Genomic DNA, 13341 nt, shown 5'->3' on the forward strand with positions numbered 1-13341 from the left:
TGCATTTGCGAGGAGCATTATTGAATGGACAAGACGTAGTACTAGCCGTATTCCTCGCAGAAAAGCCAGGAGAAGGAGCTAATGTTGGGGTTGATATTTCGGCAACATGCCTTTATCTGAACGATAGCAGAAGTGGATTCAAAATGCCTGCCGACGATCCTACTCCATTTTCACTTTTTTTAAATCAGCAAGCCAGTTTTTACAGAACACCAGCATTCAGGAATTAAACAAGAGCGATTACCGGCCATTACCACGATACAGTGCCTATCTAAGAATTAGAACGCGCGAACATACGCGAAACACGCAAACGAACTCGAGCAAATGGGCATCATGATTCATTCAAACATGCAAGCAAGTTGAAGTTAATCGGCATCACACATCGCTCATCAATTACACATGCCACGATTTCAACTGAACAGGCATCGCACATCACGTGTCAGGCATCACTTACACATGTAAACGGTTTAAACTAGCACATCATACATAAAGGTACATATCACGTTTGCATAATCGGCCATGATGAGCCCTGTATGTTGTATGTTATTTGGTTGTCGCTTTTGTAAGAATGGATTCACTTATTTCCTCTCTGGGGGGTCCTGTGCTCTGTAGATAGTTACTCAGTAGTCATTTACAGAGCACGGGACCACCCAGACGGGAAAATAGGTGAATTTAGGTGAATTTTAACAGTGAATAATTTTAATAAGTAAACATAAGGGAATTTTCTCGTCTCCGTAATGTCTTGCCAAGTTTGAACGGAGTTATATAACGAGAGATGTGTGTAACCAGAATTAGAGTGCAAATGTGTGAATTAGTATCATGTAATGCTTAGAAATATGTGGTCGATGGTGATATCCCCTCTGCATGTGTTTACGCGCCGTACGCATGTTAAGTGCCTACTCCCGCTGTCTACACTTATCTTATTGCTGCATTGGACATCGCATGATGTTTCGTGAAAGGATGATCCTTCTTTGTCGACAACTGCAGCCATGTGAGCGGAATGTTTACTTCCATATTTTACTTGCTCCTTGTTTCATCTCACACCAGCCCGCCTCCGAAACCAACTACCACACGACAAGTTGGTGATCTGTCTGGGTTGGGCGCGACGACTACGGGCTCGGGGCACTCAAAGCGGGGAACGTCCCTCTTCCGACCAATATGAATGTCATTAGAACATTTTCATCCACGCGCCGAACTCCACGCGCTCGACGACAGGCAGGCTGGTACGACTGAAAATGGCGCGAACGATCAGCTGATCGGCCAAAGGCAACCCGTGACCGCGTAAATCAGACTGCAGTGAACCAGACTTCGCATGAGGCAAGGGAGATATAACGCGATACAGAGAGAGAGAGAGAGAGAGAGGAGAGAGAGAGAGAGAGAGAGGAGAGAGAGAGAGAGAGAGAGAGAGAGGGAGAGAGGGAGAGAGAGTATAGAGGGAGAGAGTAGAGAGAGAGAGAGAGAAGAGAGATAATAGAGAGAGAGGAGATGTATATATGCATACATATATATATATATATATATATATATATATATAGCCATCCATCCATATATATATATATATATATATATATATATATATATAGATATATAGATATATATATATATATATATCTATATATATTATATATATCATGCACCTGTATCGCGAACTATGGATGTGATAAAACAGTTTTTAATATGCACAGTTCGTTTCATCGTTTTGCTAAGGCCTTGGTAATGGAAGTAGGTACACCGTGTCAGAGGGCAATTTGAACGGTGCTTGTTGCAAATGCTCTTGAAACGGGATGAGCGATGGAGTATGCATTAAGGGTCTAGCAGCAGGTCGTATGTAGCAAAACAGCGTGCGTACCTGTTCGCGTGCGTGCCTGAACTGGTGGGTACCTATTGACTTGAAGAAAACATGCACTTACAGCCTGCGTGGGGAGTTTAGGGGCAGCATGGCGCAGTACACATATCTTGTGCGAAGGAGGCGCCAGCTACATAGCATGTACAAACAAACAACATTTTTCGGAACATAGAATTGGGTTCTGCAGTCATAAACACAACACGGTGTATGCTCAGATTCACACCTAAGTGACATAAATGGGGCTTACGCGTAGAGCCGAATGACAAATTAGGACGAAAAACGGGTTACGCCTCGAGATGATGGGGCGATGAGGTGTGTCTGTCAACGGACCTTGACCAATGGCGGGTCCAGAGTGGTAGGGAGGTGGGATGGGGCTATTCCCCCTGTCCCTTGGGGCGAGGTGGAAACAAAATATCGCGGCCAAGTGGCAGCAAAATCCTCATTCCGGATCCACATGACGTCTATTTTCAAAAGGCCCCAAAATTTCCCGGGCATCTCAAAAGACCACAAAAACTTATTTTCGATAGGCACTGAAATCCGGGAGCACCATAACCAGCCCAAAACGTTTATTCTCTAAGGGTGCCAAATTTCAGGGATACAGCATTGTTATGCCTCCCACCCTGACGAATCCTAGATTGGTACCTTGGCTAAGGGGCGCCCAAATGGTGAGCTTGGGGCACCATAACTTTCATTTCGCGGCACCATAACCTTTATTTTAAAGAGCCCCTATATCTAAGTGGACAATTCGACTTTCCCAAAAGCTTTGGATTTAAACAGGGTTCAAAATCCATGGACATCACAGTATCTATGCCATTCACCGTTGCAAATTTCTCGATCTGCCTATTCCACGAGGGAGCACCAAAAAACCTCAGTACCGAGAATCTTAGCTTTTATTTTCCAGAAGCACACACTTCCTGAGGCACCACAAAGCAGGGTGAGGGATAGCGGGAGGGGTGGAGCGGCCATGGGGTCATTCCTCTCTCCTTGGGCCCGAGGAGGTTTTGATGCCCCGAAGAGGCACCAAATCTCGCCGCAAAGGGGCAGCAATACCTTCATTTCGGAGCCACATAACCTATATTTTTATGAAACACCAAATTGTAGGGGCACCACGGCGCTCGTGCCGTGCCCTCGCCGAAACTCTGCGTCGGCCCATACGGTGAGGGAGCACCAAATCCTGCATTTCGGGGCAACATAACCTTTATTTTCAACAGGCACCCAATTCCAGAGAGTACCAGAAAGTGTCGTAACCCTTTATTCTGAAAAAAACATTAATTCCAGTGGCATAACTATGTTGAGGTGTGCGCCCTGATAAAATCCTGGATCAGACCCTTAGGTAAGGGGCACAAAAACCGTCCCTGCGAGGCGACATCATCTTGATTGCCAGGGGGTACTAAATCAAAGCAGGCCATTTAGAAAGCCCAAAAACATAATTTTAAAAGGGCACCAAAGTCCAGCGGCATTACAATTGGTGTGCTTCCACTTTGGAAAAATTCTCAATTGGACCGTTCAGGGAAGGGGCACCCTGTTCAGGAAAACAGGGACCAATAGCCTCCCTTGTCGTTGGGGCTCTACAACACAATCCCCGTGCTTCTTCATTAATGAAATCCTGCATCGGCGCATTCGGCAATGCGACACCTTTCTTTCGGACCACCAATGCAGTTATTTCCTTGAGACACCAGATGCACGTGGGCGATTAAAAGAAAACAACAGTTGAAGGTGGTCCAAAACTTCTATTTCGAGGGGTACCGAAATACAGGGGCACCACAATTGCCCTGCCTCACACTCTGTTGAAATCTTGGTTCGGCTCCTTCGGTGAAAGGGCGTCAAGAGCCTTAATTGCGGGGCATCATAACATGTATTTTTATGAGCACCCAATTTAAATTGGAACACCACAATCAGCCCAAACATTCATTTTAAAGGGATGCAAAATCCAGGGGCACTTAAAATGGCCCCTAAAGTTTTATTTACGCGGGAAACCGAATTACGCACGACTCCGCCCACCTTCCTCCCATGCTCCAATGGTCGCATGGGTCCCGAAGGTCCTTTTTTGGTCCCTTGGGGCCGAAGATCAAGAGCCCGATTAAAGGGTCCGAAGGGCAGGCCAGAGGTCGTATGGAGGGATCACAGCCCGAAGGCCGGACCCTAAAATATCAGAGTAGCTCTAGCACTGATCAGAGGCCCCGTGCGACTGTGTCTCTTTTTGAAGCAACTGACTAAAAGCAGCCATATCGGATAGTCCGTTCCATGCTATTCTGGGGCCTAGGAGTTATTACCCGAGCAGGGACAAGGCCAAGATCTTTAAACGCCAATTAAAAGGCATCCTACATTCGCCGGGGCACTCAATGACCTGAATGAAGGACCCACATTGCTGGTCTGTAACCACAGTCCCTAGCAGGAGACCATCCATCGGCAATGAGCCCCAGGGCGGCCAGAGCACATTTGCTGAACAGTGACGATGATGGGCGCCCGCATGTCAAAGGGCCTATTGTGTTGGTCTGGACCCTCCTGACAATGAAAGGGCTCCGGAGAAATGGCAAAAGGGGGTACTCATGTACGATGAGACAGTGGAGAGGCCTATGCTAGTCAGGGACACCAGTACCGGACGAGGGATACTCTGCACCGTTTCAACCAGGGGCAGATAAGGCGACTTAGTGTCTCAACAACTATTGGACTTCCTGTGCCAGTAGTCTGTTTGCATCAACGAGGGCCCCTGCGCCGTTCCGTTGCAAGATGTCTCAGATCCAGCCGCATCGAGGAGGGGACCGATTGTGATGCATCCTTCTGAGGGTCTCCATACGGTCCTGGGGGCTATCACAAGACTTAAAGCCTCAGGGAAGCTTCAGTAATGCCCATCAGCTGCTGACCAGAACGTTTTATCAATGCAGTTTAGTTAGCTGACCAGTTGATTCTCTGAACGGATTCGGCAGTTGCAGCACTGCGAGCAAGAGAGCTTACGTCATTGCGCCTTCCCATTGCGCCGTCCCGTAAACCGTCCCGACCACCAATCTAAAAATTGCACTAGTGAAACACCCGGCCCGGGACACCTTTTACACGCATACCCATTGACTTCATAATGCGTCGGAAAGTACCGCTTTCGGTACGTGGTCATTTCCACTCGTCTGTTGACCGCTGCCAGGTGTTGCTGCAAGGTTCCGTATCCTACGATGGCGTAACTACAACATTTTTGTTCCGACGTCTCACAGAGCACCCCATGGAGGGGGCACCAAGGAATCACGTACAGCCCGACCACAATACTCCCCTCGCGCGCCGAGTGCTTACACAGGACACTGCAATTCTATCATGTACACACAACACAATAAAATTTAACATTCTGGATGCATTACTCATTCATGACCACAAATGATTGTTAAGCAAAGGAAATGCATCAAACTAATGACTGATCTTTTTGGAGCAGCATCAAACTTAATCACGTAGACAATGAACAAGACATTGATGAGTGGCGTGGGTATTGGGTGGATTTGCATGGAGTGTTGTGATTTGCTGTGTTGGTTGTGCTATTCACATGTGTGTTGCTAATGATGTCTTCTGCACCGGATAAAGAATTGTTTGTTGTTGCCGAGTCAACAAACGGCAGTGGAGTGCTGTCCCGTGAAAAAGTTTATGATTGTTTGCATCCTCGTGTTTGATGCTGTGGTTTAAAGTGGTCAAGGTTCCGAAATGAAATGAAAAAGCCAGATGTTAGAACAGCTCAGTCACCAGTAATGCATCGTGCAAGTTTTGTGAGGTTCGTATTGTTTGTCGTTATAAAAGCGTATATATATATATATATATATATATATATATATATATATATATATATCATTATAAAGCGTGCTGTGCGATGCGGGCAAAAGCACCGGCTAGAACTAACATGACACCATATCGGAGTGATCGGAAGCAGTAAACTTTACGGTAAGTAAAATCTCCACATGTGTACACTGCGAAAATCCCAGAAAACTGAAGGTCTCTTACTTTGTGAGCTCCCCAGAGCTCAGGGTTCTATCCACCAAAAATCCTCGTGCCCCGGCCATTGATTTAAATATTCTTATGCATGGAGTTTGTATACGAGAACGTAGCTTGTTATAGGGCCTTGTACGAGAACCTGGCTTACTGCGCACAGCCCTAGAAAACTGGGCGTGCTGCGTATGCAGATACATTCAGGTTGTTCATTTTATTTGGATCATGGTGGATTCTGCCATTTTAAGGCTAAGTATTTCGAAGAAAACATACCAACATACAGTTCAATTGGCTGCTAAATACCATCAAAATCATGCACAAGCTTTATTCCTAGTTTATATACGGTTAGCCGGGTAGTTGAATGAGACCATCTGATGCCTGAGGACTAATATAAGGTTTTTGTTTGTCTGTTGCAAGGGAATACAGAATATTTTCTTTCCTCCAGATTAAATCAAAACGTAACGTAAAAGTATAATAATCGTTAACAACTTCAATAAATAGCGGAAATAAGGTGCCACGACGCCGCCGGCGTGTAAAATTATGTTCGACAATGGCAAGAACAAATTCATCGGCGTAATCGGCATAGCTGCAAATTCAGTCATCAGTCGGTAAGAATTAAAGCACCAATCACAATTATTAAGATGTACGTCCCCGTCAACGGTGCAGGCCCTTCTATAACATGGAAAACCCGAGACCAATAAGGACGGCATCTGAGCAATCGAAACTGCCGTGGCACGCTAACAAAGAGGCTCGTGTGAACAGTGAATAGTTCTTATAACAAGCGAGAAGAAACCTAACACAAAAGTGGTGGGACCCCTGAACGATCGGGAGTACCCCCGGCAGGCTAACATATAGGGTCCAGTCAGAGTACAGGATTCCCTGAACAAAGGACAATAACCGAAGATCAGTGTGCATGAACTAACGCCCCTGTGTAATCAAGAGTGCCCGGGCGGGTTAGCTGAGAGAGCTCTGACAAGTGAGGGGTACTAAGCAAATAAGCTCAAAAAGGGAAAGAGCCATATGTCAATGAAGAGGGCTCCTGAGCATTGAGTGCCTCGGAGCGTTACCGTATATGGGACCCCAGCAACAGCACGAAATCCTCCAAACAAGGGCAAGAACCCGATATGAAGGATCCGATACCAATGTGAAGGGCTCCTGAGCAACCGAGCGTACCCCGGCATCTGGGGTCCCGGCAGCAGCGGCGGGGCGGGAGAGCCCGCTTTTCCCGCGGCCGCAGCGGTCCCCTCCGAGCACGCGCCGCCGCCCGGCGCGTCTGCCCCCGCCTCGCTGGGGAGCTCCGGGGCGCGGCCGCGCCCAGGCCGGAAACGGCCGCCAGGTGTGTTGGTTATTTATGGTAACCATGCTTGGCTGTACGCATCACGTGGTCATCAGCGGAATGCCAGGTGACTGTGCCATCTGTTGACAACAGAGGGAAATAGCTGCATGACTCAAAGATGCTTCTGCAGTGTTATCTAGCGTCAGGAAGCCAAACTAGTCTGGTTGTCACAGATACTGGACGTTCTGAACTGTGGACTTTACGACTCCGGACCTTGCGACTCTGGACGTTGCGTCCCTGGACCTTACGAACTTCCCCAATGGGCACGGAATGGGACGTATTCTGGATGTCATGAACGCTGGATGCTGCAATCCTGGGTGATATGAACACTGGCCGCTGCAATCCTGGGCGTTTTGATGGTCCAACCGCGAATGGAAGTTGCGTATCACGCTGTTCACGCCACAGGGAATGTTTTAACCTTTAAATAGGGTTTTAAACTGAATAGTTGTCTTGATCTCCTTTTGATGCAGTTCACGACCGTGCCTTTTTTAAGACCCAAAGCTCTCTGATTTGTGAGTTACACCGCCCCCAATACTGCGACACAGGTTTATTGGGAGACTAACTTCAAAGTCAACCTTTGGCATTGATGTCGTCATATAAACGTCATACGATTGCGGTGATCGGCTGTTTGTAAGATTTTGCTGCTGAATGCGTGTCGCGAACGTAAGCGAGCACTTTCGGGTTGTGCAGCACTCGTCGCCAACGGGGCATTTTCCCTATTTCTAGACCATGGGTCAATGTTATAAATGAGAACGCCACTGTCTGCAAAAAGGTACAGCACCGAAAAAACGACACTTCTGAATGTTGTAAAAAAGCAGACGCGACCCGCAAATCTGCCTTCTTTCTCTTCCTGACATTTTTATTCTCTTCTGACACATTTCTACAGACAGCTCGGTTGGCGCCTTGTGTACCGGAGCAAAGAGCCTTGCACGGGTGTATGGGTTAGCAAGACATTATAAAATTAGGGAAACATGGCAGTAAATTATAGATATAAATTTTGCTAAATATTGAGCACGTATTCTAGGAAAAATGAAGTCCTGAACAAAACATTGTGTTCTACAAGTGCAAACTCTTGATTTGCGTTACCATGAGCCCCCCACTGGGACTTTGTTTTAAAGCGAGCCACGGTGAAATGCGGTGTTATAACCGGAGATGTGTGCTGAAATTGCCAGAAAAACCTGCATTTGAGAGTCCCGCGGGTTGTGCAGTGTGTGATCACACTTTTTAACATAAGAATGTGAATCAGGCGTTTGAATGGGTGTGATAACTGGTGGGCATGCCAGTGCGCTGTATTGATCTTGATGTGATGTGGGAGTGTGCGTTGCGAGGTTTGTCCTGAGAAACAACGTTGTTTTGGCATCCCTTAAATCTAATGACTCTCAATAAATGTGATATATTGGATGCCTGCCTCTATCTTTAGGTTTGCGTTTGAACATGCAGGGTACTGATGTCTGTAAACAGAAGAAACACTAGCACCCATGCTGCAAGGGTGTTCAAAGGCAATTGCTACTTCATTATGCTCTTGTCAACATTTGGAACCTGGTCAGGCATTACAGCATGTAATTAATCCATTGCTTGCCATTATATTAGCGATTCATTTAGGCGGTAAGGACAGGGTCAGCGCAGCTCATTAATGCACATGCTTTGTATAAGCTTGCATGAAATAACTTTGCAAGGTTGTCTTTCACTTAAAAATTCTCAAAATATAGTCCTTGTATTATAATGGGGGCACAGGCAAGCATTGCTTGTGAGTCAGCGTCGTCAGTCACCACAACTTGTTCGGGGTTCTGGGTGCTGAAAAATGTGGAGAAGTATTGCTGTTGGTTTCGTGGATAACACTTAATAATAGTTTATCATGAGCCTTGTGTGTACCGGCAGCTTCTTAACTTACTTGCATTTCACCTATCTAACCATAACTACATGCACTTGTCATGTCTCCAACGTGGTGCAAAGGTCATCAGGTTTGCAGTGTCATTTCACTCACATGTAATATTTGTTTCATGTGTGTTATTTGTGCTGTGTTGACATGTGTTGACACTTGTGTCAACAATATTTTCAGTGAAGCAGCCTGATGGCTGCAGTATGTTGCATGGCTGTGGAAGCAGAAGGCGTGTTGCATCTTTGTCACGTATGTGTTCTGGATTCTCAAAAACAGGCTGAGCAAGTGATACCACTATTAGTTGTGTGCTTTGCTGAAAGTGATTTGCATATTGTATCATGTGTTTTGGTCACTCATATGTCAGATGCGGAGTTAATACAAGAGTGCATGCTTGACCATCTTTCAATGATGGTATTTATTATGAAAGCAGCAGGGATTGCAGTACAAAAACCGCATCGCTGTTCATTATGCCATGCCACAGTACAGCACTGAGGTTGTGCTACGATGACACTGCTGACCGGTGCCATACGCAATGTACCACATTGGTTGACTACTCTATGTGAAGCCTATGAGATAGTAGCTTCTAATTTATGAATAACTGGTAACAGCTGATTTCACAGCGCCAAGAGACTATCACCGGTGAGAATGTTGTTACAAACACAGTGGTTATATCAGGGTTAGCTAGTAATTGCATAAGTAATCCTAAGTGAGACAGGCATCCTTGGAAGCTCAACCTTACCATCTTTACCATAGAAATAACAACGATTTGACAAACAATTGGTAGTAATGTTACAGATTTATCATTTTTGTCTGTAACTGTATTTCGAGCCACAAGTAATAAAGAAAGTAATTACCATGCACATCACATGGTATCAATGTCAGGACTACAGCACTGCAGGCAACGATAAGTCGACAACACACTATTGACATCCTCAATAGTCCTTGGCGGGTTTCGGTAAGAGATTCATGATTGTTATATGCAGACTTCACAGCACATCGTGCTTTAACATTGATAATCGGTCCAAAAAGCTGGCGATCGCCACGTGCGTATGTCAAACATCCCATCAAAGCTTCTGTTACAACCAGTACCAAGACAAAAAAATATGCAAACAGACATTTACTAATCCACGGCCCACCAACACGGCACCCGCGACGAGAATGACCGCCTGGCGTCAGCTTTCATGCGTTTCGAGGCATTCTTTAGGTCTGGCTACCAGATGCTGCCAGGGGTTGCTGTCGTCTTAAAGCCATTCCATGACGCCAACAAACAATGACATTACCGGGTGCACTTTTACAAACTTTGAATTTTGCACCTCATGGTCGTTTTTGGGACGTTGAAATCCTACCAGTAGCTACAAGTAAGCTTTTTCCATCACATTGGATGCTTATCTCAATATCTTCATACGTAAAGCATTCCCTTTAATAAGCTCTAAAAGCGAAATATGACTATGCGTTTAAGCAAAAGGATCACATCATTTTGATGATGTTTTATCATGTTAGCCTACCATTTGCACCACAGTACATTTTCGGCGTGAATGAGAACTGCATCTTAGATGAACGTGGCTGCCGCCGCTGCCTTCTGTCTTTCAGCGTGATGACCAAATATGGTGCCGCTGGATGTCTTTAGTATGTCTCATGCATTTCGTCGCGTTGGCAGCTAGCAAAAGATATTTTATCATGGCTTGAACAACATTCGACTTCTTCCCAGCAATTCCAGTTCGGCATCATTTCTGCTGCACCGACTACGGCCAGGTGTCATCCAGCTATTGCATACCAGTATCCTCCCTCCCTTCCACCAGCGTTGTCGGCTGTGCCTCTGCCAGCCTGCCCATCTGACCCTGCTGAGCGCGCCCCCGCAGGTCGCCGGTTCGCCGAACAAGATTTCTACGTCACGCTGGTGCGGCTGCTGCAGCGGTTTGAGCTGCGGCCAGCCCCTGGTTCTGTCGAGCCCCTGCGCCAGGTTCACCAGACACTGCTGATGCCAGACGGTCCGGTGCCGGTCCGCTTCGTCCGGCGATAAATAAGTGTGCGACGAAGTGCAACAGATACTCTCGAAGCCAGACGCTTCGGATGGCTTGGCAGAAGTAGAGGAAGAGAAGAGAGAGAGAAAATAAAATCATAGAAGGGAAGTTCACATTCCTACGGGAACATGATCGTGTATAAACTGCGTCGGCAATGGAAACAAGATACCACACAGACACATAGCCGCAATATCATCAGCGGTAGCTAGCGCCCAACACCTAATAACCTAAAAGTCGTACAATCGTTTTGTGGGCATAGCATATATGGTGGGTATGGTGCTTATATATCACTTTGAAGTAAATATATATATATATATATATATATATATATATATATATATATATATATCACTGGCATTGAAATAATTCAGCATTTCATTTAATTATCACTTTTGATATATGACTTGATATATTTTAATAATAGATATATCACTACTAATTATTCAATATATCACTTTAATTTAATGAGATCACATCAAATATATCACTTTGGCATTTAAAGTGAATATTCCACATCTGAAAATGTTGAGGGCAAGCGTCAAATATGATGAAGTTAGTTCACTTGTATCGATTAGTTTGGTTTTTGAGCATGAGAGACTGGTCTTGGCATCAGAGCTTCACTATTTAAGCAAAATTGTTGCTCAGTACGTCATGGTGTGGTTGCGTCATGAAACGTTTGTGTGACGCCAGTATGCCTGCTAGAATGGCCGTGCGAAACTGTCGCCGTATCGGACGGGCTGACTCACGCGTAGCACTTCAACTTGTCGAGATGTGTCGTGCCAATTGGTGTGCATATTTACAGGAGCCAAATATCCTTATGGACGCGTGTTTTGACCCTCCCTGACGGCCTTCTCGTATATTCGTGCGTGATTTTATATTGTTTCTCGCAATCACAAACTCATTTATGGTGCTATTTTCAAGTTGTGTTTCCAGTCTTATTTCCGTCATAAGTCGTACCGCTACCCGAATTCCCGCACCGTATGTGCTGTATTTACTGCTGACGCGCTTTGGGCGTCGTTGAGATACTCGCTCTGGTCCTCAAAGAGAACGCTTCTGTAGTCACCATTTGACTCATGTGAGATCGCTGATGCCTACGCTTCTTGTCATGTTCCGCCACTGAATGGTCGTCCCGATGCTGTCGCAGTCTTGATTTGTGAGAAATAAATTTGTTTCTGTTGAGTACAACGTGACTTAGGCTTTGCCTGAGACACTCGGGATAAGCGCTAGTTTGTCACGCAAGTAAATACCGGACGTCTACAGCACCTCGAACTCACCTCACCACGGGCCTCTGCATCAGAAGACACACGCTTTCGGAGAACTAGCTAAGCTATCGGGATGGACTTGGTATTTTGCGGGACGGAACGGCTAAAGTACAGTTCGGAGGTGTCACGGTGGCATGGTAATATGGTTATATGGACCAGGGGTGAGAAAAATGCCTTTTCTGTCACCGACAAGTTTTGGAACCGTCTTAATTGTCGCCTGTAGCCGATCCTTCAGAAACCGTTGCTATATAACTCTAAATGCAATAAACCACAAAACAAAGACAAATTTAATGCAATACGACAAAACCATCAAACATTTTTGCTTCGTGAGTTCATTTGCACTCAAGTATCACTTCCTGGCCATCAAGCACTGAATGATCGTTGAGACTTAACTAACACAATTGTCAGATATAGGCGCACTTAACATAACCAGTTTGAGGGCATGTAGTTTCCTTTCGGACAAGGGAAGGAGATTGTGTCTCCTTACCATGGATATAGTTTCCCATTTCTATTTATCATTTTTAAGCATTACTGTTCATTAATCACAATTTTAGGGTTTAGCCCTCAAACCAATTTTGAGAAACCACATCCTTGCTCCCAATTGTGAAAAGAAAAATGCGTCAAACCTGTGTGGAGAACTGTTTTCAGTGCATTTTGGAGACAGACTCAGTCATTTTTTCTTGCCCCCACTCTACAATCCTTCGACCCTGCGTATTTTGCAAAACTGCACCCTGTAGCCATATATATACCTACAACATGGTTCTACAAGCACCTGACAACAATGTCACCTTTGGTTTTGTGACGTCACTGTACAATCAGTTTAGCGCGCAGGCGACCTTCACTATCTTTGCATAATCGTTACCGATGCGGAAATCACACTTCCTTCACACCAACATGATCCCAGCCGTTTAGAGTAAAGCCCATGCAATATTGGTGTCAACAGATGCAGAGATCATTTTTGAACACCTCTACCACCTTCATTCAGTTTTATATGCGATATGATGGAAATAAAAAGCGTTTTATCTCACGCCTGTCCACGATCA

The 13341-nt window shown here is 45.5% G+C and overlaps 1 protein-coding gene across 1 annotated transcript in view; it reads left to right on the forward strand.

Annotated features, from left to right (window-relative positions):
* Positions 1-11350, forward strand: part of LOC119107079 (putative cytochrome P450 CYP44) — a 53035-nt gene extending 41685 nt beyond the window's left edge. The window contains exon 11 of the mRNA XM_037230438.1: positions 10875-11350. Within this exon, the coding sequence (XP_037086333.1) occupies positions 10875-11035 (161 nt within the window). The 3' untranslated portion in view covers positions 11036-11350. The remainder of the gene's footprint in view (positions 1-10874) is intronic.
* Positions 11351-13341: the final 1991 nt, after the last annotated feature.

This window comes from Pollicipes pollicipes, unplaced genomic scaffold (assembly GCF_011947565.3).
Source record: "Pollicipes pollicipes isolate AB1234 unplaced genomic scaffold, Ppol_2.1 Scaffold_6686;HRSCAF=7923_pilon_pilon_pilon, whole genome shotgun sequence".
Classification (NCBI taxonomy): domain Eukaryota; kingdom Metazoa; phylum Arthropoda; class Thecostraca; order Pollicipedomorpha; family Pollicipedidae; genus Pollicipes; species Pollicipes pollicipes.